General features: G+C 34.8%; 1 protein-coding gene across 6 annotated transcripts in view; it reads left to right on the top strand.

The window, feature by feature from the left end:
* Positions 1-25,921, top strand: part of LOC136025346 (kinectin-like) — a 159,654-nt gene that overhangs the window by 116,647 nt on the left and 17,086 nt on the right. For all 6 annotated transcript variants that reach the window (XR_010617076.1, XM_065701273.1, XM_065701272.1 and 3 more), the window contains exons 9-11: positions 7,317-7,463; positions 12,891-13,027; positions 25,265-25,653. Coding sequence is in view for 5 of the 6 variants with exons in the window: in XM_065701273.1 (XP_065557345.1) it covers positions 7,317-7,463; positions 12,891-13,027; positions 25,265-25,653 (673 nt within the window). In the remaining variant the exon portion in view is untranslated. The remainder of the gene's footprint in view (positions 1-7,316; positions 7,464-12,890; positions 13,028-25,264; positions 25,654-25,921) is intronic.

Below are 25,921 nucleotides of genomic sequence, written 5' to 3'. Positions count from 1 at the left end.
ACACACCGTACTTGAATAATTAAAACGAAATTTGAATATTAACTTTACTTTTTTTAAACTAATAATAACATTATAATAACCTAAGTTCGTTTTTTGTTTCAGTTGTTTAAGACTAACTCCTGAATCATAAAAGCTATTTAATTATGAAAAAGCCCCTTTTAAAAGTTAAATAAGAAACTTTAGCATAAGAGCGAGCTACTGAGGAGAGCTAACCCATCTCATATACGCAATATTTTCTGTTCGTTTTAAGTTTTAATGTTGCTTCTTACTTACAGTTGAAGTAATATGTTTTTTGTTTAATTGCTGATCGTTTTTATAAGTTCGTTATAAGTTTTAATGTCATTCCTTACTTTCAGTTGGAAAAAACTTGTTTTATATTGTTTAATAACAACCACAAGCCGAGCAAATACAATATCTTTGGCTTATTATCAAATAAAAATCATAGTTATGAACCTGCTTAAGGTAAAACTAAATGCTAAGATTATCCCTAAAATAACACAAACAAATTGTTGCTTATATTGGCCATTATTTTATAAAATTCGAACTTTAGCGTAAAGAGCGAGCTATTGACGAGGGGGAGGACTTCTTCATATACGTAATATGAGGGGGTTTGTCCCCTCGCCATTACCTCGCTCTTTACACTAAAGTTTGAATTTTGTTCCAATTCTCTAACAATGATTCTGGAATCACAAAGGCCGTTTAATTAGAATAGATAGTTCTTTCGAAAATACTAAAAATATTTTCGCGTAAACGGCAAGGTACTGACGAGGGGACGAACCCCCTGATATACGTAATAAGTTCTGTGCGCTATAAGTTGTAATGTTACTCCTTACTTTGGGTTGAAGAAAACTCGTTTTTTTAAATTAAATTTCTGATCGTTTTTATGGCACTCGGTATTAACCAAGTGACATATAGCAATCGCAAATTCTGTCGGTCTGTCGGTCAGTCCCGGTTTTGCTACTTTAGGCACTTCCAGGTAAGCTAAGACGATGAAATTTGGCAGGCGTATCAGCGACCAGACCAGATTAAATTAGAAATAGTCGTTTTCCCGATTTGACCATCTGGGGGGAGTGGGGGCCCGTTAATTCGGTCTGTCAGTCCCGGTTTTGCTACTTTAGGCACTTCCAGGTAAGCTAGGACGATGAAATTTGGCAGGCATATCAGCGACCGGAACAGATTAAATTAGAAATAGTCGTTATCCCGATTTGACCATCTGGGGGGAGTGGGGGGTGTTAATTCGGAAAAATAGAAAAAATAAAGTATTTTTAACTTACGAACGAACGGTTGATCAGACGTTAATGAAATTTGATGTTTGGAAGGATATCGTGTCTCAGAGCTATTATTTTAAATCCTGACCGGATCTGGTTACATTGGGGGGAGTTTGGGGTGGGGGAACCTAAAATCGTGGAAAACGCTTAGATTGGAGCGATCGGGATGAAACCTGGTGGGAAAAATAAACAAAAGTCTTAGATGCGTGATTTACATAATTGGAACGGATCCGCTCTATTGGGGGGGGGGGGGTTAATTCTGAAAAATTAGAAAAAATGACGTATTTTTAACTTACGAAGGAGTGATCGGATCTTCATGAAATTTCATACTTAGAAGGACCTCGTAATTCAGATCTCTTATTTTATATCTCAACCAGATCCAGCGACATTGGGGTGGGGCAGTTGGGGGGACCGGAAATCTTAAAAAATACTTAAAGCGGAGAGATCAGGATGAAATTGGATGGGATGAATAAAAACCTATCTAAGATACGTGACTGATTCAACCGGACCGGATCTGCTCTCTCTGGTGGAGTTGGGGGGGGGTAATTTGGAAAAATGAGCTATTTGTAACTTACGAAAGGGTGACTAGATCTTAATGAAATTTGATATTTAGAAGGATCTTGTGCTTTAAAGCTCTAATTTTAAATTTCGACCAGATCCTTTGACATTGGGGGGAGCTGGAGGGGGAAACCGGAATTCTTGGAAAACGTGAAAATTGGGGTATTTTTATCTTACGAATAGGTGATCGGGTCTTAATGAAATTTGATATTTAGAAGGAATTCATGTCTCAGAGCTCTTATTTCAAATCCCGACCAGATCTTTTGACATTGGGGGGAGTTGGAGGGGGAAATCTTGAAAAAAAACTTGGAGTGGAGGAATCGGGATGAAGCTTGGTGGATAGAATAAGCAAATGTCCATGATACGTGATTGACGTAACCGTACCAGATTTGCTCTCTTTGGGGGAGTTGGGGGGAGGGGTTCAGTGATTTGGCGAGTTTGGTGCTTCTGGACATGCTAGGACGATGAAAATTGGTAGGCGTGTCAGGGAGCTGCACAAATTGACTTGATAAAGTCGTTTTCCCAGATTTGACAATCTGGGGGGCTAAAGTGAGAGTAAAAATTAGAAAAAATTAGGTATTTATAACTTACGAGTGGGTGATCGGATCTTAATGAATGTTGATATTTAGAAGGACATCGTGACCCAGAGCTCTTATTTTAAATCCTGACCGGCATTAAGCCTTTGATTTTCCTTTTAAATCAATCTATTGATTCTTAGAATTTTGTTAGAGCTCATACCATATGAGCTCTTGGCTCTTAGCTCTTCTTGCCTCGACACGAGTGCCATATGAGCTCTTAGCTCTTGTTTAAATAATGCTGGAATATCTAGTGTCCCTTTCATAGAAACTATCTTACCCCATGAGAAATTCCTTCATGGAAAATCTTCCCACGTAAATAAATCCCCCCACCCGACCAGACAAAAATACCCCCTGAAAACGCCTGTATACATACCAATAACAAACACTATATGTAAACAATGGGGAAAGTTCATAACTTGCAGCCCTTCCCCCGAGGACTGTGTTGGATTAAGTCGTCCTCAAAGATGTATTTATTAGATAATTCGACTGTGCTGAAGAAAATGGCTATCTCAAAATTCTGATTCAGTGACTTTGCGAAAAAATGAGCATGGGAGGGGGCCTAGTTGCTTTCAAGTTTTATGGTCAATTAAATAGGGCACTATAACTTTTAATTTCCTTGCAAATGAGCCCTCTGGAGAAAATCTATCACCGCTGGGTCGATACGATCACCCCTGGCAAATAAAAAACAACAACAGAAAAACAAATAGACACACACCCGTGATCTTTCTTCTGGCAAAACATACAAAATTTCAGATTTGTGCAGATAGGAGCTTGATGCCTTTACAATAGGGTTCTCTGATGCGCTGAATCTGATGGATTTCCATTAAGATTCTATACTTTTTGGAGGATGTTTCCCCTTTTTTTCGAAAATATGGCAAATTTTCTCAGACTCGTGGCTTTTGATGGGCTGGACTAAACTTGATGAAACTTATATATTTAAAATCAGCATAGAAATTTCGACTCTTTGGATGTATCTATTGCTACCAAAATTCCGTTTTTTGGAGTTTCAGTTACTATTGAGTTGGGTCGCTCATTACTTACAGTTCGTTACCACGAACTGTTTGATTAGTTTAAGTAAAGGTTATAGAAAGGTTTACAACTCTTAGAGCAAATAGTGCCCCAATAGGGTAAATAGGGCAAATAACGAGCAGCAATAGTGCACTATTATGCTAAAAACAAAATACAAAATCAATGAGCAGAACACCCAAAGATAAGCTTGCAAGGGCATGCCACTAGACAACGACGAAAATTCCTAATAGATATAAGCCAATAAATAAAAAGAAATAAAATTTTAAAAACAAAATAATTTCAAAAGCTAAGAATTGGAAAGTAAAACCATGTACTAAGTTAAATTATATGAAACGATAGTAGGGGTCTACCCCAGGCCACTCATCACGTTCTCAGGTGGCGGATGGGACAAAGCTCTACAGACATGTCGAGTACCTCCATCGAAGGCGCAGGCCAAGGGGTGACCTTGTCCTTTGGGGTCTATAAGTAGAAACCGTAGTACCCTTACCTGGGAGTCTTAAATACAAGGAGAGGAGGAAAAATGCTCCTCGAATGTACAGTCAGCTGGGCCCAACGGCGTTTGGACAAGTTCCATGAGTTATGAGCCTTCTCCCAGTAATGGGTTTAATTGCATAGTGACACAGAATACCGTCGTGGGAGGATCCTCTATTGAAGGACAACTGCGAAAGAGGGGAAGATACAGACATGGACAACAGTCTTTGCTAGTGGATTGGGAGGAGTGACTCACTACCGTCAACGAACAACCGAGAAACCTACTCCTTTCTAAATATGAGTATGACCAGAAACTCGAAAGATCAAAGTACTACCATGTCCAGGGTAACCAACGGCCCTTGTTATCGCGTACGGGGAAAACGACAACCTTCAAAGTCTGAGAAGACTGCCAGACGAAATGACACTCTAATGTTTAGGAAAAATGTTTTGGTAATGGGCACTTAACGCCCCAACCTTAGCAAAACCTGGGAAAGTCAATTTTCTATTGAGAAAAATTTATAGAAACATATGAGGTTGGCCTCCCACAAGCCGGAGAAGACAATATTCTTGGAACCACTTTCCTATTGTCAGGATGTATCGACAATGTTCACCGACAGGGTGTCAGCTTTATTCTGTCCACAGCCGCCAAAATCACTGATCAACTTTACTCCTTTGCTCCTCCTAGGCAACGAATCAGAAAAATCATACATGGAAAAAAAGCAAAATGGTCTGAGATATCACTCGTCAATATAAAATTTTACACCAAGGTCAATAATGAAAAATATTATCAAGTGAAGAGGTGGTAGTGTTAGTTATGCGAGTTGGAATGCATGCAGAAGGTAATGTTCCACAAGAGAGGATTGCTGAAAGAAAAATCCAAAGATGAGGATGACCTCCGGTCATACAAATTAAGGTTACGCGCAAGGAGACCGGTATATATTACTAATAGTCAAAGTTTTAGCTTGGGTTAAAATCTCAATAGACATGGATTCGAAAATTCCTTCTTCGTTTCTTGACAGGTTTTGTCTATCAGAATACGGAATATATTCCGAAACATAAGCAGGAAGGCCACCTTTATCCAACCTACTTCGATTCAAATATTCACTCTTTTACCGAGGGAGATGCAATAGAGACTCATTTTTGAATCAAGTCTCGTAAAGACCAATAAAATCAGGGTAGCCACTACGCAATATTTTTTTCAACTCATCGAACGAATAACAAAGACCCTGAACATTAGGCTGGAGCTATTTTTAATCCTAAAATTAACTTAACTATTTCAAATCCCACCACATATGAAGCAAGAGCCTAAAATATTTTCCTCACGCTATGATGGTAACGTCGGTAATTGTCTTGGAATTTTGTTACACCCGGGAAATTCAAAAAACTTCACTTGTTTGAAGTGATATATATTAAATTTGTAAATATTGACCGTGGTCAAAGCCCTGTTCCACTTACCATGTTCACCATGGTGCCATGAAGCCTTACCACCATCCCTGGATAAAGACGACGTATTATGTTCATTTCTATCTATTCTGAAAAGATTCAGTTTTGAAAGTTAATCTGTTAAGAAAACAAAAATTCTGGCAAAATTATATACAACATCAAATAATGTCTTACGGATGAAGGATGAAGAATTGCAAAAATCTTGCTGTATATCAATCTAGCAGGGCCATTCAATAGGTAAAAGGTCCTCAAACGTAGTGGGAAGAGCTCATAAGTCACTACTGATAGTTCTTAAGAACTTTGCATGAGGGAGTGAAGAGTGAATCTAAAATACAGAATGTAGTGGAAGAGAATGGTGGACCTCTATGTTGGAATTAGGCGGATTAGTGCTGCTGTCTGTCATTAGTAGTAGGAGTTGTGCTTTCTTTTATGTAATAGGGTCAACTAACACAAGCCTACGCTAAAAACTGACGAATGTCAAAGTTGACTTTTATGCTAAGTAAAAGAAGAATACTTATTCCTAGGTTAAATAAATAAAAAGAAAAGTTTTTTCAACTAAAAGTAAGGAGTAACATTTAAACTTAAAACGAACAGAAATTATTACGTATATGAGGGGGGCTTACTCTTCCACAACACCTCACTCTTTACGTTAGTGTTTGAGAAATCGTTGTTAGGATTGGGACATAATTCAAACTTTCGCTTGAAGAGTAAGGTGTTGTGGAGGAGTAACCCCTTCATCTACGTAGTAGTTTCTGTTCATTTTAAGTTTTGATGCTACTCATTACTTTCAGTTGAAAAAATTTGTTTTTTATGTAATTTCTGATCGTTTTTAGAGAATGCCAGGAAATCTGACTACTCCTAGATGGAAAAATCCCTCCTCCCAAGTATTTAATCTCTAGACAATTCAATCCTGGAGAAAATTTACCTCAGACAATTACCCTTAGCATCTCCACGCGTAAAATTGAGACGAAAAATAGAAAACAATACATAAGGAATATTTCGTATAAGAGTTAAGACATATTCCTCCAGTGTGTAAAATTTCCCCTGAAAAATTCAATCCTTGAAAACTTTCCTCCCAATGGAGAATTATCCCCGAGGAAAATCCTACCAGCAGAACCCCCCCTCGAAATGAACGCATACTTTCTAATAACAATTACTCTACGTAAACAATAGGCAAATTTTTGTAATTTAAAGACCTGTCCCCAGTGGCAATGGGAGGGTCATGATATTCCCAAAGGCATATTTATTTGGCCCTTCAACTATGCTGACAAATTGGCTATCTCAAAATTTTGATCAAAAAAGGTTTTGGTTTTGAGAAAAAGGGGGCGTGGGAGAGGGCCTATTTGTCCTCCAATTTTTTTGGTCACTTAATAAGGGCACAAGAACTTTTATTTTCTGTTCAAATGAGTCCTCTCACGATGGTCTACGACCACTGGGTCGATTCCATTACCCTTTGGTAAAAAACAAACAAATAACCACGCATCCGTGATATTTCTTCAGGCAGAAAATACAAAATTTCCCATTTTTCCAGATAAGAGCTTAAAATATCTACAATAGGGTTATCTAATACGCTGAATCTGATGGTTCGATTTTCATTAAGATTCCTTGACTTTTAGGGGATGTTTCCCCTTTTTTTAAAAATCAAACAAATTTCCTCTGGCTCGTAACACTTGATGGGTAAGATTATACTTATTGAAACTTATATATTTGAAACCACCATAAACCATAATTCTTTTGATATATATATATATATATATATATATATATATATATATATATATATATATATATATATATATATATATATATATATATATATATATGTTGTTATCAAAATTTCGCTTTTAGAGTTTCGGTTACTATTGAGCCGGGGCACTCCTTACTTACAGTTTGTCACCACAACTGTTTGGTTATATTTTTTTTAATAAGAGATTTAATTGAGATTTTAATTTTGTGTTTCTACTTTCAGATAATTTATTCCAAGATTGTGAAAATAGAATAAGTGCCAACATTGAATCTGCAGTAAGAGAGAAACTGGAACAGAAGAAACAAGAGCTAGAAATTTTTTACGATGAAAAAATTGAGTCCCTTACCAAACACCATCAATCACAAATAAGTAAGAATCTCTAACCTAATATTTATTTTGGTCTAATTATAATTCTAATAAATAATAATTAATTATAACTATTTAATTATAATTAATTATATTATTATCGTAATTATATAATAATTATTTTTTTATTATTATTATATTGTAGTATTATATTAATATTTTATTAATTTATTATTAATATAATAATACATACCTAATTTTTAGTTTGTTCCAACTATAATTATAATTAATTACAACTATAATTAATTTCAATTATATAATTATAATTAATTATTTTATAATAATAATTATATAATGATTATTTTATTATTATAATTTTATTATATTATTATATTATTATTTCATTATTATGTTATTAATATAATAATAAATAAGTAATATTTATTTTGGTCAGGGCAACATTTTTCATCCTTCAATAGAGATAAGCAGATTTCAATAGCACAACAATAGGCCACAATCGTCTAGATTGTTCAAATTCATATATGAATTAGATTTTATACTAAGCATTGAGGGTCAAGGAATTCCAGACTTTCGATAGAAGACGTATTTTATCCTTTTCGAAAAATAATTTTTAAATGCATTTCTATTCTTCATGATACTATTTTCAGCTTAATTAAGCAAACTGCTCCATCATAGACGGACAGAAGAAAACTAACTGTTTGTTTTACTTCCTCTATCTATTCCAACAAACGAGAAAAAGATGGTAAAAAGCAGTAAAGAAGCTGTGAAAAAAGTGGTAAAAGACGGTTAAAGAAAAAGAGGTGGTGAAAAGTGTGCCTTTATTTCATTCCGTGAAGTATTTTCGCAAGTCAATTGCACACTTATTAAGCGTATATTAGAAATGAAAGCATATTATTAATCAGGTTATAGCATATATTAATTAATTTACATACTAAGCATTAAGGGTTTTGAAATACCAGTATTCGAGGAAACGGATTTTCTTTTCTTTTTTTTTGTAAAATCAGTGTTTCTAGATCAATCAGTATTTCTATAATGGAAATCATAATTTTAATTTAAATACACATTTCCAGGAAACTATGAATTTTTAATTTTACAAATGTTTGTCTAAACAACATCAGGGAATAATTACTTAGTAAATAGATGTCATTCAAGTGACGAAAATCATTATCCATCATTTGCCAATGAATTGAAATGTTTATCAGGTGACTTGATGCTAATATTCCTCAGTAGTTGTACCACAAAGATCATTACCAGCCTAAGTTTCTAAAACATAGCCTTCAACTAGTTCTCTTCTTCTATAATCTAAATCATAGAATAATAACTTCAGTTACATACACTTATACTACTGTATAAGGTTAAATTGATACTAATGAATTAGTTAATAAGATAAAAATAGAACTGATTAATTAATCATATAATATTAAATCACATTAATCTTGAAAAGCTTTAACTGAAAGAAATAAAGAATGAAAATGCATACCTTTCTTCCCAATGTAAACTTGGCAACAAAATTTACTAATGGTGCTGGTAACTTGGTCCCAGAAAAGTGTTTAGGATCTATCTTGTACCCTGCCAATATCTGGTCTGGATATCTTCCTCTCCACCAAGTATCCACCCTATAGTAAACAAACAAAGATAAGAACCAAATTTCTAGTTTCCATCCTACAGCATACTACATTTGTTCTACCTCATCTGTCTAGTCCAGCCCACGAGAAAAAGATAGTAGAAAAGTATTAAAGAAGCGGTAAAAGAGCGGTAACACATGGTAAAAAAGAAGAAGTGGTTAAACACAGTACTTAATTTAATTGTTTTACGTCTGTGGGATATTTTCTGATTCTTTATTTTTTAAGCCAAAACAGGAACAATATTTGATCACTTATAAATTATATATATATAATTATAAATTATATAATTATAAATATATCCTATATTTTACGTTTTATAAAATAATTTTGTAAGTAGTTGCTCTGTTTCTCTTTGGTTGTGGTATTTGACAATCTGGTATTATTCTATGCCATGCTTAAAAAAAGTGAGTGAAAGTTCTGGCTACACGCTGTGCTTGGTGATATCTAAATTTCCATTGTACCGACATTTCCACTATCGATGTTAAATGTATCGGCATTGATATTCAAGAGTAATTTTCTTCTCTAGCTACTAATTGTGACCAAAGTTCTTTCATTGTCTGTAATATCTTCGGAAAGGACTGCTCAATTTGAAATGTCGCGCGACTTCCTGCTTTCACAACTAATTTGTGAATGTGGAACTTGAAGAAGGGATTTTATTCTTATTTGATTGTCATTCGGTGATTGTGTTCTTGCTGTCTTTCCCTCTTTGCCATTACTTGACTTTACTTTTTTTGTATTTATGTTTTTTTGTATTTTTGTATTTGTATTATTTTTGTTTTGTATTTGTTTTTGTATGTATGTTTATGTTTTTTTGTATTTTGTATTTACTTTACTTTACTATTTTTTGTACAAAAAAACAGAATACTTCGATTTCACTGAAAAAGCAAAATCGACGTAACAAAACACGATCAGGAGCACAAAAGCTCTTACGAACCCTGCAGAAAACAGAAGACTAATTTATTATGCTCTCAGTAGTCTTTCATCGTCCATAAAATCAGTAAAATTTAGAATATAAGTTAATTCTTTAAAAAGTTTAAGTAAGATCTGGTTTCAGTTAAGCACTAGTTTTTCAGAATTCAACAAATTTAGAAAAATATTACGAGTCTGTTTATGTGAAGCATTATTTTGTTAGTTTTAACTTTCACATCCGCTGTTTACTTCCATTAGAAAAACTTGTTTTTTTCTTAATTAATTTTGGTCCATTTTTAGGTTTGAAAGATATAGAGAACAAACCATTCACAAAGAATTTTGTTTCAAGGCAACGAAATTATTGAATCGATATGAGTTTTTGTTAAAATACGGCATTATACATAAATATGTTTTGCTTCAAATTCCTCTTAAGCTTTCCCTAGAAAATTGTCCTGTAGTTTTAACAGTAGTAGCAGTACTAATAGCAGTAGTAGTAGTCGTAGTTGTAGTAGCAGTAATACTAGTATTAGAAGTAGTAGTAGTAGTAGTAGTAATAGTAGTAGTAATACTAGTATTAGAAGTAGTAGTATTAGTAGTAGTAGTATTAGTAGTAGCAGTAGTAGTAATAGTGGTATTAACAGCAGTAGTAGTACTACTACTGAATATAGACAAATATTCAATATTTGCCAGAATTAGCAGTCACTGTCACAGTCGTAATTGCAATCGTATTAGCCGCAGTACTAATCAAAGGTAGTCGCAGTCGCAATTAGTCACAGTCACAGTCGCAAGTAGCCGCAGTCGTAGTCACAAGTAGTCACATTCGTAGTTTCAAGCACTCGTAATCGAAAGTGGTTGCTGTGACAACTAGTCGCAGTCACAGACGCAAGTAGTTGTAGGTGCAAGTAGTCACAGTTGCAGTCGCAAGTAGTCGTAGTCAGAAGTAGTCACATTTACAGAAACAAGTAGTTTTAATTGCAAGTATTAGTCACAATCGTAATTATTCCTAATCACAGTCGCAAGTTGTCTCAGTTGCAGCGGCAAGTAGTTCCAGTCGCAGTCGTAAGTGATCGTAGCTGCAAGTATTCGTAGTCGCAGTAACAAGTAGTGACAGCTGCAAGTGGCTGCAGTGGTATTCATTGTCAAAGGTAGTTTTAGTAGCTGTCAAAACTAGTCGCAGTCACAGTCGCAAGTGGCAGCAGTGGCAAAAATTTGCAGTCACAGTCGCTAGTTATCGTAACCGTAGTCAAAAGTGGCCACAATTGCAGTCGTAGCCACAGTTAGTCTGTTTTGTAGTCGTAATAAGCTTGCAGTCATAGTCGTAAGTTGTCTCAATTGCGACAGCAGTAATAGTAGTTGTAGCAGTGGTTGAAGTTGTAGTAATAGTAGTAGTGGCAGTAGCAGCTCTAAAAGTTTTATTATGTGCAACCTGGATGCATATAATATCTTATGATTAAGTTCAACACCCCCACTATCGTGCTGCCTCTGAGTGTGGTTTTATTAAAAACCAAAATCATTAGTCATGTCAGAAGGAGTGGAACGTGGAATCAGCATTTGATTTATGGTTCAATTTAGTAATTGCCCAGTCGCTTTTGTATTGTAAAATGTAGCCTAAAAGGTAGGCTAAGCTCCAATTGGTAATAGAAATAGGAAGAAGTTTAGTATTGTCCTGTCAATAGTATTAAATAAGAAAAAATAAGTTTTTTTTTAAACTGAAAGTAAGGAGCAACATTAAAACTTAAACGAATAGAAATTATTACGTAAAAGAGGGGAGTCCCCCCTCGCTAATATCTTGCTCTGTACGCTTAATTTCAGAATTTTGTCCCAATTCCTTAAGGATTAATTTGAATAAATAGCTCGCCTTTTAATTTGAATAAATACCTCTGTTAAAATACTAAAAATCTTTAGCGTAAAGAGCGAGGTGTTAACGTGGGGGTGACCCCCCTCATATATGTAATAATTTCTGTTCGTTATAGGTTTTAAGGTTCCTCCTTACTTTCAGTAAAAAAACTTGTTTTTTAAACTTAATTTCTGATCGTTTTTAAATAATGCAGGGAAATCAGTCTCCCCCTCCATGGAAAATTCCCTTCAACCATGAAAAGTTCTTTCATGGAAAGATCCTCCCGCGTAACCTCACCTCCTAACCCCCCACCAGAAAAATATTCCCTGGAAACGTCTGTGTACTTCCCAATAACCAACACTATATGCAAACAAAGGGCAAAGTTCGTAACTTAAAGCCCTTCCCCTGGGAACTGTTGGGGGTTAAGTCATCCTGAAAGAAATAGTTTTTAGATTTTTCAACTGTGCTTAACAAAATGGCTATTTCAAAATTTTGATCTGGTGACTTCGGTGAAAAATACGTGTGGGAGGGGGGTTAGTTGCCCTCCAAGATTTTTGATCACTTAAAAAGGGCACTTGAACTTTTGATTTCAGATCAAATGAGTCCATCACCCTTGGAAAAAAATAAAAACAAATAAACACGCATCCGTGATCTTTCTTGTGGCAAGAAATGCGAATTTACACATTTTTGTACATAGCAGCTTGAAACCTCTACGAAAGGGTTCTCTGGTATGTCGAATCTGATGGAGTGATTTTCATAAAGACCACTTTATGTTTTGGGGGTGTTTCCTCTATTTTTCAAAAACTGGTCAAATTTTCTCAGGCTCATAACTTTTGACTCGATTAAATTTGTATGAATTCTACATATTTTGAATAAGCATCAAAATCTGATTCTTTTGATGAATCTATTGTTATCAAGACTCTGATTCTTAGAGTATCGGTTATTATTGAGCCGCATCGCTCCTTACTTATAGTTAGTTACCATAAACTGTTTGATAAACCTAAACAATATGAATATGCTGTTAGATACCGATGATGTGTTAATTTATTAAGCCTTTGTTTTGAATTCTATTGGTATTTTGTATTTGTATTTTTCCAGATGCCTTACAAAATTTAATTGAAGAAGAGAAACAAGACGCACTGACAATGCTGGAAGAACATTATAGAGGGCAGCTCCTCATGCTTCAAGATCATGCACATACTCTGCAGAAGAAAATAACCGAATCCGATGCCCAGGTAATCACTTTGGTTTCTAAGAAAAACTTAGTTTATAGATCTGGGATATAGTATATATAGTAGGTATCAAATATTTCAGTGAAGGTCAATTAGCTTTATTAGCTTTTATTAAGATTAATTTGGAGCTAAATATTCTTAGGCTATACAAGGAAGAAAACGTGCTGAAATAAAATTAAATATAATTTTTTTTTATTTTATCAATCTGTTTTGCTGGAGATAGTACGTCACTATATCCCTTTACACGGTTTTAATTCGTTTAATTTTTAATTTAAAAATTTGATTTTAGTTTAGTTTTTTTTATTATGTAGCGAAAACAAGCGTTTCTCTTATGAATTTTTAAATTTTTTTGGAGAGTGTTCAAACCCGATGCAACTCTTTTAGGCGTTCCTTTGCATCACCAATGCAAAGAATAAGCAAAGTAAAAGAAAGAACTTCAATGCAAAATGTTAAAAATGGCAGCTATCAAAAGTTATTTTGATTTATCTGGTCGAAATCCGTTATGCAAATTTTCTGATATCAAAGAGAAAATTATTGTATGCTGATTTCACGGCCTCATATCAACTTCATAACAGTTACCTTGGATATATTAAGATGTTCGTCCTCTTCCACTTTATATATATATATATATATATATATATATATATATATATATATATATATATATATATATATATATATATATATATAGATGAACTATGACTAGCTGACACAAAAAGTGATACTTATTGAACAACCAAATGTTACTCTTAATTCAAATATTTTCCCCATTATATTCAATTACGGCTTTATCCTGTCCGTGACTGAAATACCCAGATTTATAATTTGAGTTCATTTTTGAACGTTAGTTACGGTTTAATATGTTTTTTAAACATTGAAACTACAGAACACAGGATCTACATCCAGAAAATTTAGGGTAAACATATTTTCAAGCTATTTTTAGGCAGCAAGTTCCCAAAATATTTGTAATTGTGCGTGTTTTTTACAATTTGAGGAGGTTCAAACCTATACTCCGCTTTACCTATCCTGGGAGTGGAGTTTTGACGGAACAAGTCTTAATAAAATTTTTCATATCGAACGTCAATATTCTTAAATTATACTATTTCTTGTGATAGACTGTGTTGTGTACGTGATGTATTTATTCTTACTCTGTCTAATTCATGAGCGGGATGTTCAAGGAAATTCTGGGCTGATTAGTCAAGGCTTGAAAACTACTACTTCTTTTTAGAATTCACCGCAGCACCAAGCCGCCTGAGGCCCACACATCTACGTACATTCCTACACCATCAAAATCTATTCAAAGCCTCCCTCTTTACAACCTCCCAGGAAGTTCTCATTTCCTTTAAATCCTTTTTTTATGACATCCTCCCACCCCAACCACGGACGACATGATTTCTGTTTAGCCCTAGACGGTTACTCAAAAAGGAAAATCTTCGGCGGTCTGTCATCCTTCACCCGCAGAACGTGCCCTAGTCATGTGAGCCTTTCTCTCATTATAATGATTTCGGAGTACATAATATATTTCGAAGTACACAGACTGCTTTGTCGTAGAAGGATTTTTGAAAAAAAAAGCCTTCCATAATCCACCGGGTCAAACCCAAACGCTGGTTCCCGAGCCTTAAATGTATAATAAGTTTTTAATAGATCTTTCCTAAGAATTCCAGTCGGCTGTCAAATTTTTGTTCTTGTTCTGTTTTAGCATTAAAATAGAAAAGAAATAAAAAAAAAGTTTCTGGGAAGTTTCTAATTTTGATACCTGAATTGGTTTATCTTGGCACCAGTGATCGGGGCTGTTAAATTAGACCAGTCAAATATTGGCGTTAATTCCAGGAAAGATACTGAAAAAAGTACTAAACAAAAACATAAAATTCTATAAAAAGACCTCGATAAATAAAGTCATTAACAACATCGAATATATTCAAAATAACTTTTCTTTTGAGTTTTGCAAAGTATACATACATAATTTTATAAGGAAAAACAGCTTCTTTTCCGTATAGACTTTGGTGTCATCAATTCACGAAACTTTAGCAGGTATTATGTATATTTCAGTTCCTGGTGGATGGGGGCTTAGGCAAATTTTCATTTTTTTTTCAACGAAAATAAAGGTAAGTGCTTTTTTTAAATGAAAATTCTCCATAAAAGGTGTATTTCAAAATCCAGGGAGAGGAGCACATGTCCTTTCTGCCTCTTCCCAATTGGCACCAATGATATACTCCAATATAAATTAGTATAGGGGCTTTTTTATCCTACAGTGGTCACTAAATGGGTCATTGCCTTGAACTTATTTGAGTAATATTTGTACAAATTACGATGCAAGAAGACTGCCAGTAATTAATAGACTAAAAAAAAAATGAAATACAAGAAATTTTCATCTTGAAATCAATGCCACCGTCAACTATAAAATATTATTCAGTTCTATACCTTTTACCGAAGTTATATTTTACCAAAGTTAGAAAAATTTGTCGTTCCCATTTGCTTTTTAAATATGCTATATGATGATGCAAAATGTCATTGCTCTCCCTCGAAATGATATTTTAACCAAAAACCTTCTGAAAAATATAAAACTGCTCGTCATAAAATTTGTTTTCCTGGCACCTAATTTAAATGTATCCCGTCACCCTTTTTCTTATAGGGGTGGCTCTGCAGATTTTGCATGAGGCTACATAGTTCAAGGGTCAAGAAAGGGTGTAAAATCATGACTCTTCAAAAGATTTTCAATTATAGTAATGTGGTCACACCCGAACTTAAAAAAAAAAAAAAATCCAAGCCTCAAATCTTTCTACGTTCAATTATGTGTAATAATTAAGGCCGTGATTAAGTGAACTTGAAAACATCGAGCTTCAAATTTGAAGTTAGGTTAGCCTTCTGTCTTTTGATTCTCTAGAGACCGTTGGTTGTCAAAACTTCAAATAGCACCAATTATAAAGTCTTGTCAAAGGTTTTGATTGACAGCTTCTTTTGGTGAGATGCTTCAGCCGAGAAATAGTAATATATTTGGCTGGGTAAAAATAAAATTTTATTAGTTAAATTAAAATAAAAATTTTAAATTTTAAGATTTAAAATTTTTTTAAAAATTTTTAATTTTTTTTAATTTTTTACTTAAAATTTAAGTAAAATAAATTTTATTAGTTAAAGATATACGCAACTTACAAATTAGCTTACATAAGGAAACTTCTGTATTCTCATATTTTTATTGCATATATGAGGGGGTTCACCCCCTCGTCAGTACCTAACTCTTCACGCTAAAGCTTAAATTTTGTCCCAATTTCTTAAGAATGACCCCTGAATAACAAAAGCCGTAGAATAAATAGTTGAAATTTCTAAAAATACTTTAACGTAAAGAACGAGGTATTAGGAGGTGAGCCCCTCATATGCGTAATAATTTCTGTTTCTTTTAACAGAAATTATTATGGAATATTTACAGGAATTAATATTTACAAAAAAATATTAACAGGAATATTCTGTTCCTTTCAGTTGAAAAACTTTGCCATATTTAATTTTTCATTGTTTTTTTAAATAATGCTAGAAAATCTTGCGCTCCCTCCATGGAAATTTTCTTCCCCCATTATAAATTCCTACGTGAAAAGTTCCCCCAACATATCCCCCTCTTCTCAACCCCTGCCCCCAACCAAATGAAAACGCCCCAGAAAACGTCTGTACACTTCCCAATAACCATTAATATATGTAAGCACTGGTCAGTGTTAGTAACTTGTAGCCCCTCCCACGGGGACTGTGGGGGAGTAGGTCATCCCAAACGGCATAGTTGTAAAGATTTTCGACTACGCTAAATAAAATGGCTATCTCAGAATTTTGATCCGGTGACTTTGTGAAAATAATTAGCGTGCGACGGGGTCCTAGGCGCCCTCCGATTTTTTGGTCACTTAAAAAGGGCACTAGAACTTTTCATTTCCGTTAGAATGAACCCTATCGCAACATTCTAGGACCAATGGGTCGATACGATCACCCCTGGAAAAAAAAAACAAAAAAACAAAAAAAACTAAGAAATAAACACGCATCCGTGATCTGCCTTCTGACAAAAAATACAAAATTCCACATTTTTAAACAGTTCGTGGTAAAGAACTGTTGTAAGGAGCGACTAGGCTCAATAGTAACCAAAACTCTAAAAAAATGGAATTTTGATACCAATAGTTATATCAAAAGAATGGCATTTTAATGCTGATTTTAAATATATAAGTTTCATCAAGAATAGTCTTACCCATTAAAAATTACGAGCCTGAAAATATTTGCCTCATTTTAGAAAATAGGGGGAAACACCCCCTAAAAGTCATACGATCTTAACGAAAATCACACCATCAGATTCAGCGTATCAGAGAACCTTGTTGTAGAGGTTTCAAGCCCCAATCTATAAAAATGTGGAATTTCGCATTTTGTGCCAGAAGACAAATCACGGATGCGTGTTTCTTTGTTTGTTTTTTTCCAGGGGTGATGGGAAATTGGAGGGTACCTAGTCATACACGGTCATTTTTCCCCAAAGTTACCGGATCAAAATTCTGATAACAACTATAATTCTGATAATAGCTATGTCTTTCGGGACGACTTACTCCCCCGCAGTCCCCGTGGGAGGGGCTGCAAGTTACAATCTTTGACCTGTGTGTACATATAGTAATGGTTACTAAGAAGTGTACAGAAGTTTTTTTAGTTTGGGGGGGATATTTGAGGGGAGAGGGTTACCGGGGAAGATTTTTCCATGAGGAACTTCTCATGGGGGAAGAGACTTTCAATGGGGGGGGGGGGGGCGCAGGATTTTCTAGCATTATTTAAAAAAAAACAATGAAAAAATAAACATGAAAAGTTTTTTTTTTACTGAAAGTGAGAAGCAGCATTAAAACTTAAAACGAACAAAAATTATTACGCATATGAGGGGTCTACCTCCTCGTAATACCTCGCTCTTTACGCTAAAGCATTTTTAGTAATTTCAACTATTTATTCTATGGCCTTTGTGATTCAGGGGTCATTCTTAAGGAATTGGGACAAAATTTAAGCTTTAGTATCAAGAGCGAGTTATCAACGAGGGGTGAGCCCCCTCATATACGCAAAAAAAATATACGGATACTGATTTTCGCTACGTAATTTAATTCGTAAGTTACGTATATTTTTTACTTACGAAGACGTTCGTAAAAATAATAAGTAAATGTTGCATTTTTAAGTAATCAAAAATAGGAGGGCAACTAGGCCTCCTCCCTCGCTCCTTTTTTTCTCAAAATCTTCCGATGAAAACTGTGAAAAAGCCATTTAGCCTCAAAAAATTAATATGCAAATTTCGTTTTAATTATTTATATGTTGAGAGCCAAGATCAAACCATGCATTAATTCAAAGACGTCCAGAAATCAAACAAAAAAAAACTAAGTTTTTTTTAATGAAAGTAAGGAGCGACATTAAAACTTAAAACGAACAGAAATTACTCCGTATATGAAAGGGGCTTTTCTTCCTCAACGCCCCGCTCTTTACGCTAAAGCTTGACTCTTTCTCTTAACTCTACATTTTAAAACAGTAACATCTACCAAGCTCCAAATACTTTTTACAAAGGCGCTGTCTATGTGTGGTAACACTTTTAAGATGTATACCTCGCTTTGATTTAGTTTTCCCCATGATTTCGGCTTTGTGTGCACAACTTTACTGAAGGCTCCTGACTATTTCTCATTTCTAGGTTTCTTCATTGCATTGAAATAATTTATGAAAATTTCACACTCTATTAACAAGCAGCTGATTATACCAGCTTGTCATGTTGGTCTCTAGGGGGTATTATCGGCGATCTGAAAAGATTCTTTCTGGCAACCGACTTGTAATAATTTCAGGTAGCTGAAAATATTCTAGGGGACTGTTAGAAAACAGGAAAATAAATCGAAAAATGGTTCCAATCATCTTATAGGTTATTGTCTTCTGCTCATGATATTACCAATTTTGTTCTAAAAGCAATATCCTTTATCGAGTACACTTGCGAAAAAGACCTAGACATTTTCTAAGATTTCTAAGCAATTAGAGAAAATAGAGCAAAATCCTTTCAAACATTTGTAGTATCTTCAAGAAGCTATGCCTGATATTAAAAGCGGCATCTTCCGCCAATGAATACTTGAGTACTTTTTAAAAATAAATTTTCAATTTAACATGGGATTTTCGAGTTCCATCAGTTCACTTAATCATGGCCTTAAAAATAGCTCTTATCTGAAGTGAATTACTTCTTTGCTCAAGGTAATTCCTTATCAGATTTTCTGTTAGGCTATTATGTGCACCTGGAAAAACCTGAGAAAGATAGATTGTATATAAGTTATAGGTCATCTTATGCGTTAACATTAATTAATTAATATACTTATAACCCAGACAGAACAACAGTTAATAATGATAAAAATAGGCAAGAAACGAATTAACCGTCAAATTGGATAGGGCTTTGTTAAGGGGATGGATGCCTCAAGTGATACCTGTGTGTTTTGAAATTATGGAACCATTTTTCTGTCTAAGGTTTTTTCTGTCCCAAAATTTCTTCAAAGATAAAATATGATAAATCAGTTTTACAATCTAGCGACTATTCCACTGATTATGAAACTGATCAAGTAGTTAGTGTTACCATTATCCTTGAATTATTCTCGCTTTCCACAAATTTACTACTACCGCTTAGGCGCCAAGCTATCTAAGGGCAGCACAATTGCACATGCTCATCCCCCAAAGATTTGCATTTCATCCTCTCTCATGAAGTTCTAATTGCCTTTGTATCCTTACTTATAACCTCTTTCTATCCCATAGAGCCAATCTGCTTGTATTTGGCACCAGGCAAAAAAGACACAATCTTTGGCAATCTATCATCCTTCATCCATAAAACTCGGTCTTCTTAACCCACTTGGGGGTGCCCTTCTTTTCGATTGGTGCTAGTGAATGGCCTAAAAGCATAATCTTTGACAATCTTTCATTCTTCATCGGTATAACTTATACTAGCCATGTCAACCTTCCTTTCATTACAACACTAGAAATGTGGATCGAAACCAATTTTTTGCAAAGGTTGTTGTTTGGTATACGGTCAGTCAAATAGGTACCTTAAACTATCCTTAGACAACTGGAATATTGTCAATTACAACTCTGGAAAACATTTTACAAATTTAATATCCTCCTGTGTTTTAAGAAGCCCACGCTTCAGAATCATGTTTGACAACTTTTACTATAATACTCTAGTTTTCCAAAACTCTAATCTTGATTGTCAATTTTGTCTTCTTATTCTTACAAACTTTCCTAACTGTGAAGAGAAGACCCTAAGCTGTTCTACTGTTTAAAATTTAACTGCATCTATTGATTGATCTTCACGTTACCCTGCACCATCTCTAAATCTTCATTTATTCCTAGCCTAACCGACTTAATCTTCTTAAAATTAAATTTCACAGACATTCTTGCATACCGAACTCTCAAGGTATTAGAAAATTTATTCATTTTGCTAACATTTTTATTTAGGACACTCAAATCATCTGCAAGTCTAAGGGTAAGAAAGCTTAATCTTCCCATTGGATTCAATGCACCCCCACAGCCTTTGTCCTTTTTTTTAGGACAAAGTCCATCAAAATAACATGTATAAACGGGGATAGGCTACAGCCCTGCTTAGCTCCTGATTCAATACTGAACCAGCAACTAACCTCATTTCCCATGATTAGATATTGATTTATACACTTTTCAAGCATTGATCTAAGATTAAAAGTTCGGTAACACATCCTCTTCCCTTTTTAAAATCGTACTGTTCTTTCCTTGAAACTTTGCCTACAGAATCTTTTAATTAAATGAGAATCATCACGAGAAGTAATTTGCTTCCTACGTAGGTAAAGCTAATGTCTCTTTATTTACCACACTCACTCTTATCACATTATCACAAAATGAACAGAGATTTCTGCAGACAGGAGTTTGGTTACCACCCCTCGCCCCCCTCCCCCTAAATGTAAACTTTCTAAAGTCTATATATATATATATATATATATATATATATATATATATATATATATATATATATATATATATATATATATATATATATATATATATATATATATATATATATAATTATAATTTTTCAATGTTCTTATTACAAAAAGATGTTGAAAATATAGCTTGTTTTCATTAAAACACAAATGATACAATATATTTTAGAAAGTTTAAAGTTAGGGGGGTGGGACTGCATTTGTGACTTTGACTTGAGCGCTTACTGGGTGTGGAGGTGTGGAGAAGATATTATTCTGACACCCTGGTTGCACGTAATGTCTTCTGAGTGAGTTCAACGTCCCTCTCACCATTTCCTGAAAGTTCAAACTTAATACCCTAACCCAATGGTTCTCAAAGACCCTGTACCCCTTTTTACCCGAAAAACATTGTAGGCACCCCTTCTCAGTTACGGGTAATAAGTAAACTACAGCTAAGATATTAAACAAATCTTAAAGCCTTAACCTTTTAAACTCAATTACGCAACATGTTGATGTAACAACAAAGAAATAGGCTTTACAAATATTTTTATTCAAAAATAAAAATGCACAAAATTTAAAGAACTTAAAGTGCTTACTTTCAAAAAGATTATTGAGAAGGATGAGCTTGTTTCTGTTTACACGGCTTACACTTAGTTAAAAACAATCTTAAATCGTCTTCAACATCTAATGTGTTTCTAGATTTACTTTTAAGAGAGGTTAAACTTGAGAAACCCTTTTCACGTAAATACGTGGTGGAAAACCCTATAAAAATTTAATAGCTGTGCTTGACAGTTCTTTGTGTTCCTTTACAACACGATCGAGAAATCTAATAATGTAGTACCAGCAGTCGAATATTTATTTTACAGCGTGGGATCACATGAGATTTCAATGAGTTGCTGCTTTTGAAATGTAGTCTGGTTAGTGTCCATAGCATCAGCATTAAAGTGGGTCACGTATCCAGTCTAACTGTTTCTCCAAATGTAGAAAGTACTTTCTGATGCGGATCTTCAATGCATTCGAATGCCGGTTCATTTGAGTCTTAGAGTCTTGATGTTTCTTGAGATCAATTTGGTTATGCCATTTTACAATCTGGATGCACCTAATGTCGTTTCATTTAGCACCCCCACCCTAACATTATCTGAAAGCTTTAACTTAATACCCTTAGCAGTTCCTGAGATGTTATAGATTAGCCCTTTTTAGCTTTTGGATGCAAATAAAATTTTATGATTTAGTTCAATATCTCCTGAATATTCCTTGTCAATTTACACTTAATAATCTTAGCCATTCCTGAGATATTACGGATAAGCCCTTTTAACAATCTGGATGCCTTAAACTCTTTTGGTTTAGTTCAGTAGTAGTAGTAGTAGTAGTAGTAGTAGTAGTAGTAGTAGTAGTAGTAGTAGTAGTAGTAGTAGTAGTAGTAGTAGTAGTAGTAGTAGTAGTAGTAGTAGTAGTAGTAGTAGTAGTAGTAGTAGTAGTAGTAGTAGGAGTAGTAGTAGTAGTAGTAGTAGTAGTAGTAGTAGTAGTAGTAGTAGTAGTAGTAGTAGTAGTAGTAGTAGTAGTAGTAGTAGTAGTAATAATAGTAACAATCACAGTTAGAGTTACAATTGAAGTAGTAATAGTGTTCGTTTGAGTTGTATTTGCAGTCACAAATAGTTGCATTAGAAAGCAGTCCTTATCACAGCTGCAAGTAGTTGCAGTCACAAATAGACATTGTTGCAAGTAGTGATGGTTTTAATTACTTGCAGCCACAAATAGTTGCAGACACAAATAGTTGCAGTTAGAAGCAGTCGTAGTCGCAAGTCGTCGTGGCCAGAAATAGTTGTTGTCACAAGCATTCGTAGTTGCTAGATGTGCCAACCTAAAAGCAGTTCCTTTAGATTAGTTTAACATTCTCTTAACAGTCCCTGAAAGTTTCGATCTAAGACCATAACCGTTCCTGAAATCAATAATACATATGGCCTGATACGTCCTTTTGGCAGCCATGATGCACCTACTGTCTTTTGATTTATTGCAACATTCCCCTAAACATTCTCTGACCATTTCAGCTAAATATCCTTAGCACTTCGTGAGATATTGCAGCTGGACCCTTTTGAACATCTAGATACACACAAGTTTTCAATTTAGTTTGACGTTTTTCTCAACACTTCCTGAAACTTTCAACTTGATATTATAAGACATTCCTTAAATACTACAAATGAACTATTTGACAACCTGAATCTACTGAAACTCTTTTGTCTTAGTTCAATTGCAGAATTAGTAGGAGCAGTAGCAGTAGTTGTAGCAGTTACAGCCACAGTCACAATTGGAGTATTAGCATTAGTAGCCACAGTCGTAAGTAGTTGCAGTCACAAGTAGTCACAGTCGCAACTAATCATAGTTTGAGTCAAAAGTTGTTACAGTTGTTGTTACAGTTAGTCGCTGTTGCAAACATTTATAGTCGCAAGTAGTCACAGTTGCAGGTGCAAGTAGTCGTAGTCACAGTAGTTGCAGTTGCAGTCACAAGAAGCCGTAGTCACTAGTCGTCATAGTCGCAAGTAGTCGCAGTCGCAGTCACAAGTAGTCACAGTCTTAGATGAAAGTAGTCACGATTCGAGTTAAAAGTGGTCACTGTGGTAAATAGTCAAATAGCAACTGCAAGTAGTTGCAGTTTTGATAACAGTCACAGTTACAAGTAGTCGCAGTAATAAGTAGTTGCAGTCACAAGTAGTCGTAGTTGCAGTCACAGTCTCATTAGTAGCCAGAAAATTTTTAAGCTAATACCTTACGGTGTTCTTAAGATATTTTAGATGCGCCCTTTTGATAACCTGGACGCACTTAGTGTCTTCTGATTCAGTTCACAACCCCCCTGAACATACCCTGAAATTGAATCTTAATACCATCAGGCTTTTCGGACCCACCCAGAGTTAAACAATTAATCCTTTCCCAATAACAAATCCTATATGTAAACAATGTACAAACGTCGTTAATTCCGATGCCCCGGGGGTTGTGACGTTATTTTGTCTTTGGAGATGTAGTTATTAGAGTTTTTAACTGAAAATACTGGCTATCTCAAAAATTCGATCAAACTCTGCATATGATCAACGTTCACCGAATGATCAAAAAATCCTTTACCAGCAACCGGGTTATGATTATTTTTTAATTCCTTTGGTACTCTTTCTAACTCCTTTCTAAAAAATAAATATTTCTTCACTTCCAAATTGTTAAATCATTTTCACTCTTATCTATATTATTTCCTGCAGTCTCATCACGATTTAGCCTATTCTCAAAATGTTTGGCCCATGCCCTTTTTACACTTTCTCAGTCTCTAACTGAGGCCCAGTTTCTATCTTTAACTGGGACAAGTCTAGACTGACTGTTTCCTCTCGACTCTCAGCATGCCAATCCAGTGCATTAATGTTATACTGTCTGGCTGCATCTCCCAGATCCTAGGTAATTTTATCCATGACCTCCAATTTAGGCCTCACTAGTTCAAACCTTAATACTCTCTTTACTTTTCTTCGTTTTCTCTTATTCTTATGTGATCTCTCCCTCGAAGACCTCTTTTACAACAGCTCCTCTTTCTGCCAAGATTTAAGCGTATTTGCTAATACTTCTATCTGCTATTAGCTCCTTCTACTATTTTGTAAAATATTTTCCTGTCTGCAATGTGAGCTATTCAGTTTTATATTCAACTGTCCAGAAAAATTTTCATCCTGGAGTCTACCAATGTCACAACTTCTTGGGAGATAGTCACCCTTCCTAAATTTCAGCTTAGGTTAACTCTAGGCACTACAAGCTGGTGATAGTTACTTTAAAATCAATAACAGCAATTCCATACACCCTAGCGTCTTGCCTCGACCCTGCTAGCCTTAATTTACAACAACATAATAAGACTTGGCACTCATCATGTGAGCGCCGCATTAAACTATGGACCATTTCTGACCTAATAGTGTTGTGGCTATAACTAGATTATTATGTTTACAAATTAGGTTTGTCTATAACCTATTACTTTCTTTCCATGCACCAAATTCACCTTGGCTAGAATACCACCAATACCTGTTTTTACCCTACTGGGTGTTAAAATCTTCTAATACAATACCATATTTCTATTGGAGATCCTGTCTATTTGTTCCTGTAACTATAGGTAAAATTCGTCTTTATCACTGTAGGGTTTGTCGCTCAGTCCTACAGGGACATATAACACTATGACCGATACCTTGATCCTCTAGAACTTGAGTTGCATGTACCCCCTCTCTAATTCTTATACTTAATAAAGGATGTTTTTTAACAACTTCATTGTTTCTTGCAGTGGCAAGCTGAGATTCGGAAACTTCGCCATGTCATACTTTCGAAAGAAGACGAACTCAAACGACTACAAAGTGAACTACAGCAAAGTGCTGAAATTATCGATTCACAATCCACCGAAAGTCATATTCTTAAGACTTCATTAGAAACTGTACGCTATGAGTTGCAACAGCTTAAGCAACTTGATGAAATATTGAAACAAGAAAATTATAAACTAAAAAATGATAATGTTGTTTTAAAACAAGAAATGGTGACACTCTTGGACGCTCTTAATCGCGAGCGACAAGAAAGATATGAAGAACAGCAACGGTTAGAAACTTTGAAAGAAAAGAAAGACGCTGAAGTTGATTGGCGGTCAGAAGATGGTCTTTCTAGTGAATCTCCTCCTACTGGGTAAGTTAATGAAAACAGTAACAATCAAATCAATTCTGCTAACGAATTCTTGCTATTCGAAGCTAAACTGAATTTTGTAATATCTAATATAACTCGTTTATGTAGCAGAGGTGTATACTCTGCCCTTACCCATTCCACAAAAAAATAATATAGGATTGCTTTTAATTTGTGAGTCCTAAGATGTAGTACAAAGATCATGAAGCCCTGATCTGTAGGTCACAAAGGGAACCAATGCTCACATTCTAGTAACATTCTTCTGTTTAGTTAT

The sequence above is a fragment of the Artemia franciscana genome, chromosome 3 (genome assembly GCF_032884065.1).
Source record: "Artemia franciscana chromosome 3, ASM3288406v1, whole genome shotgun sequence".
NCBI classification, from domain to species: Eukaryota; Metazoa; Arthropoda; class Branchiopoda; order Anostraca; family Artemiidae; genus Artemia; species Artemia franciscana.
This window is presented reverse-complemented; position numbering and strand designations above follow the sequence as displayed.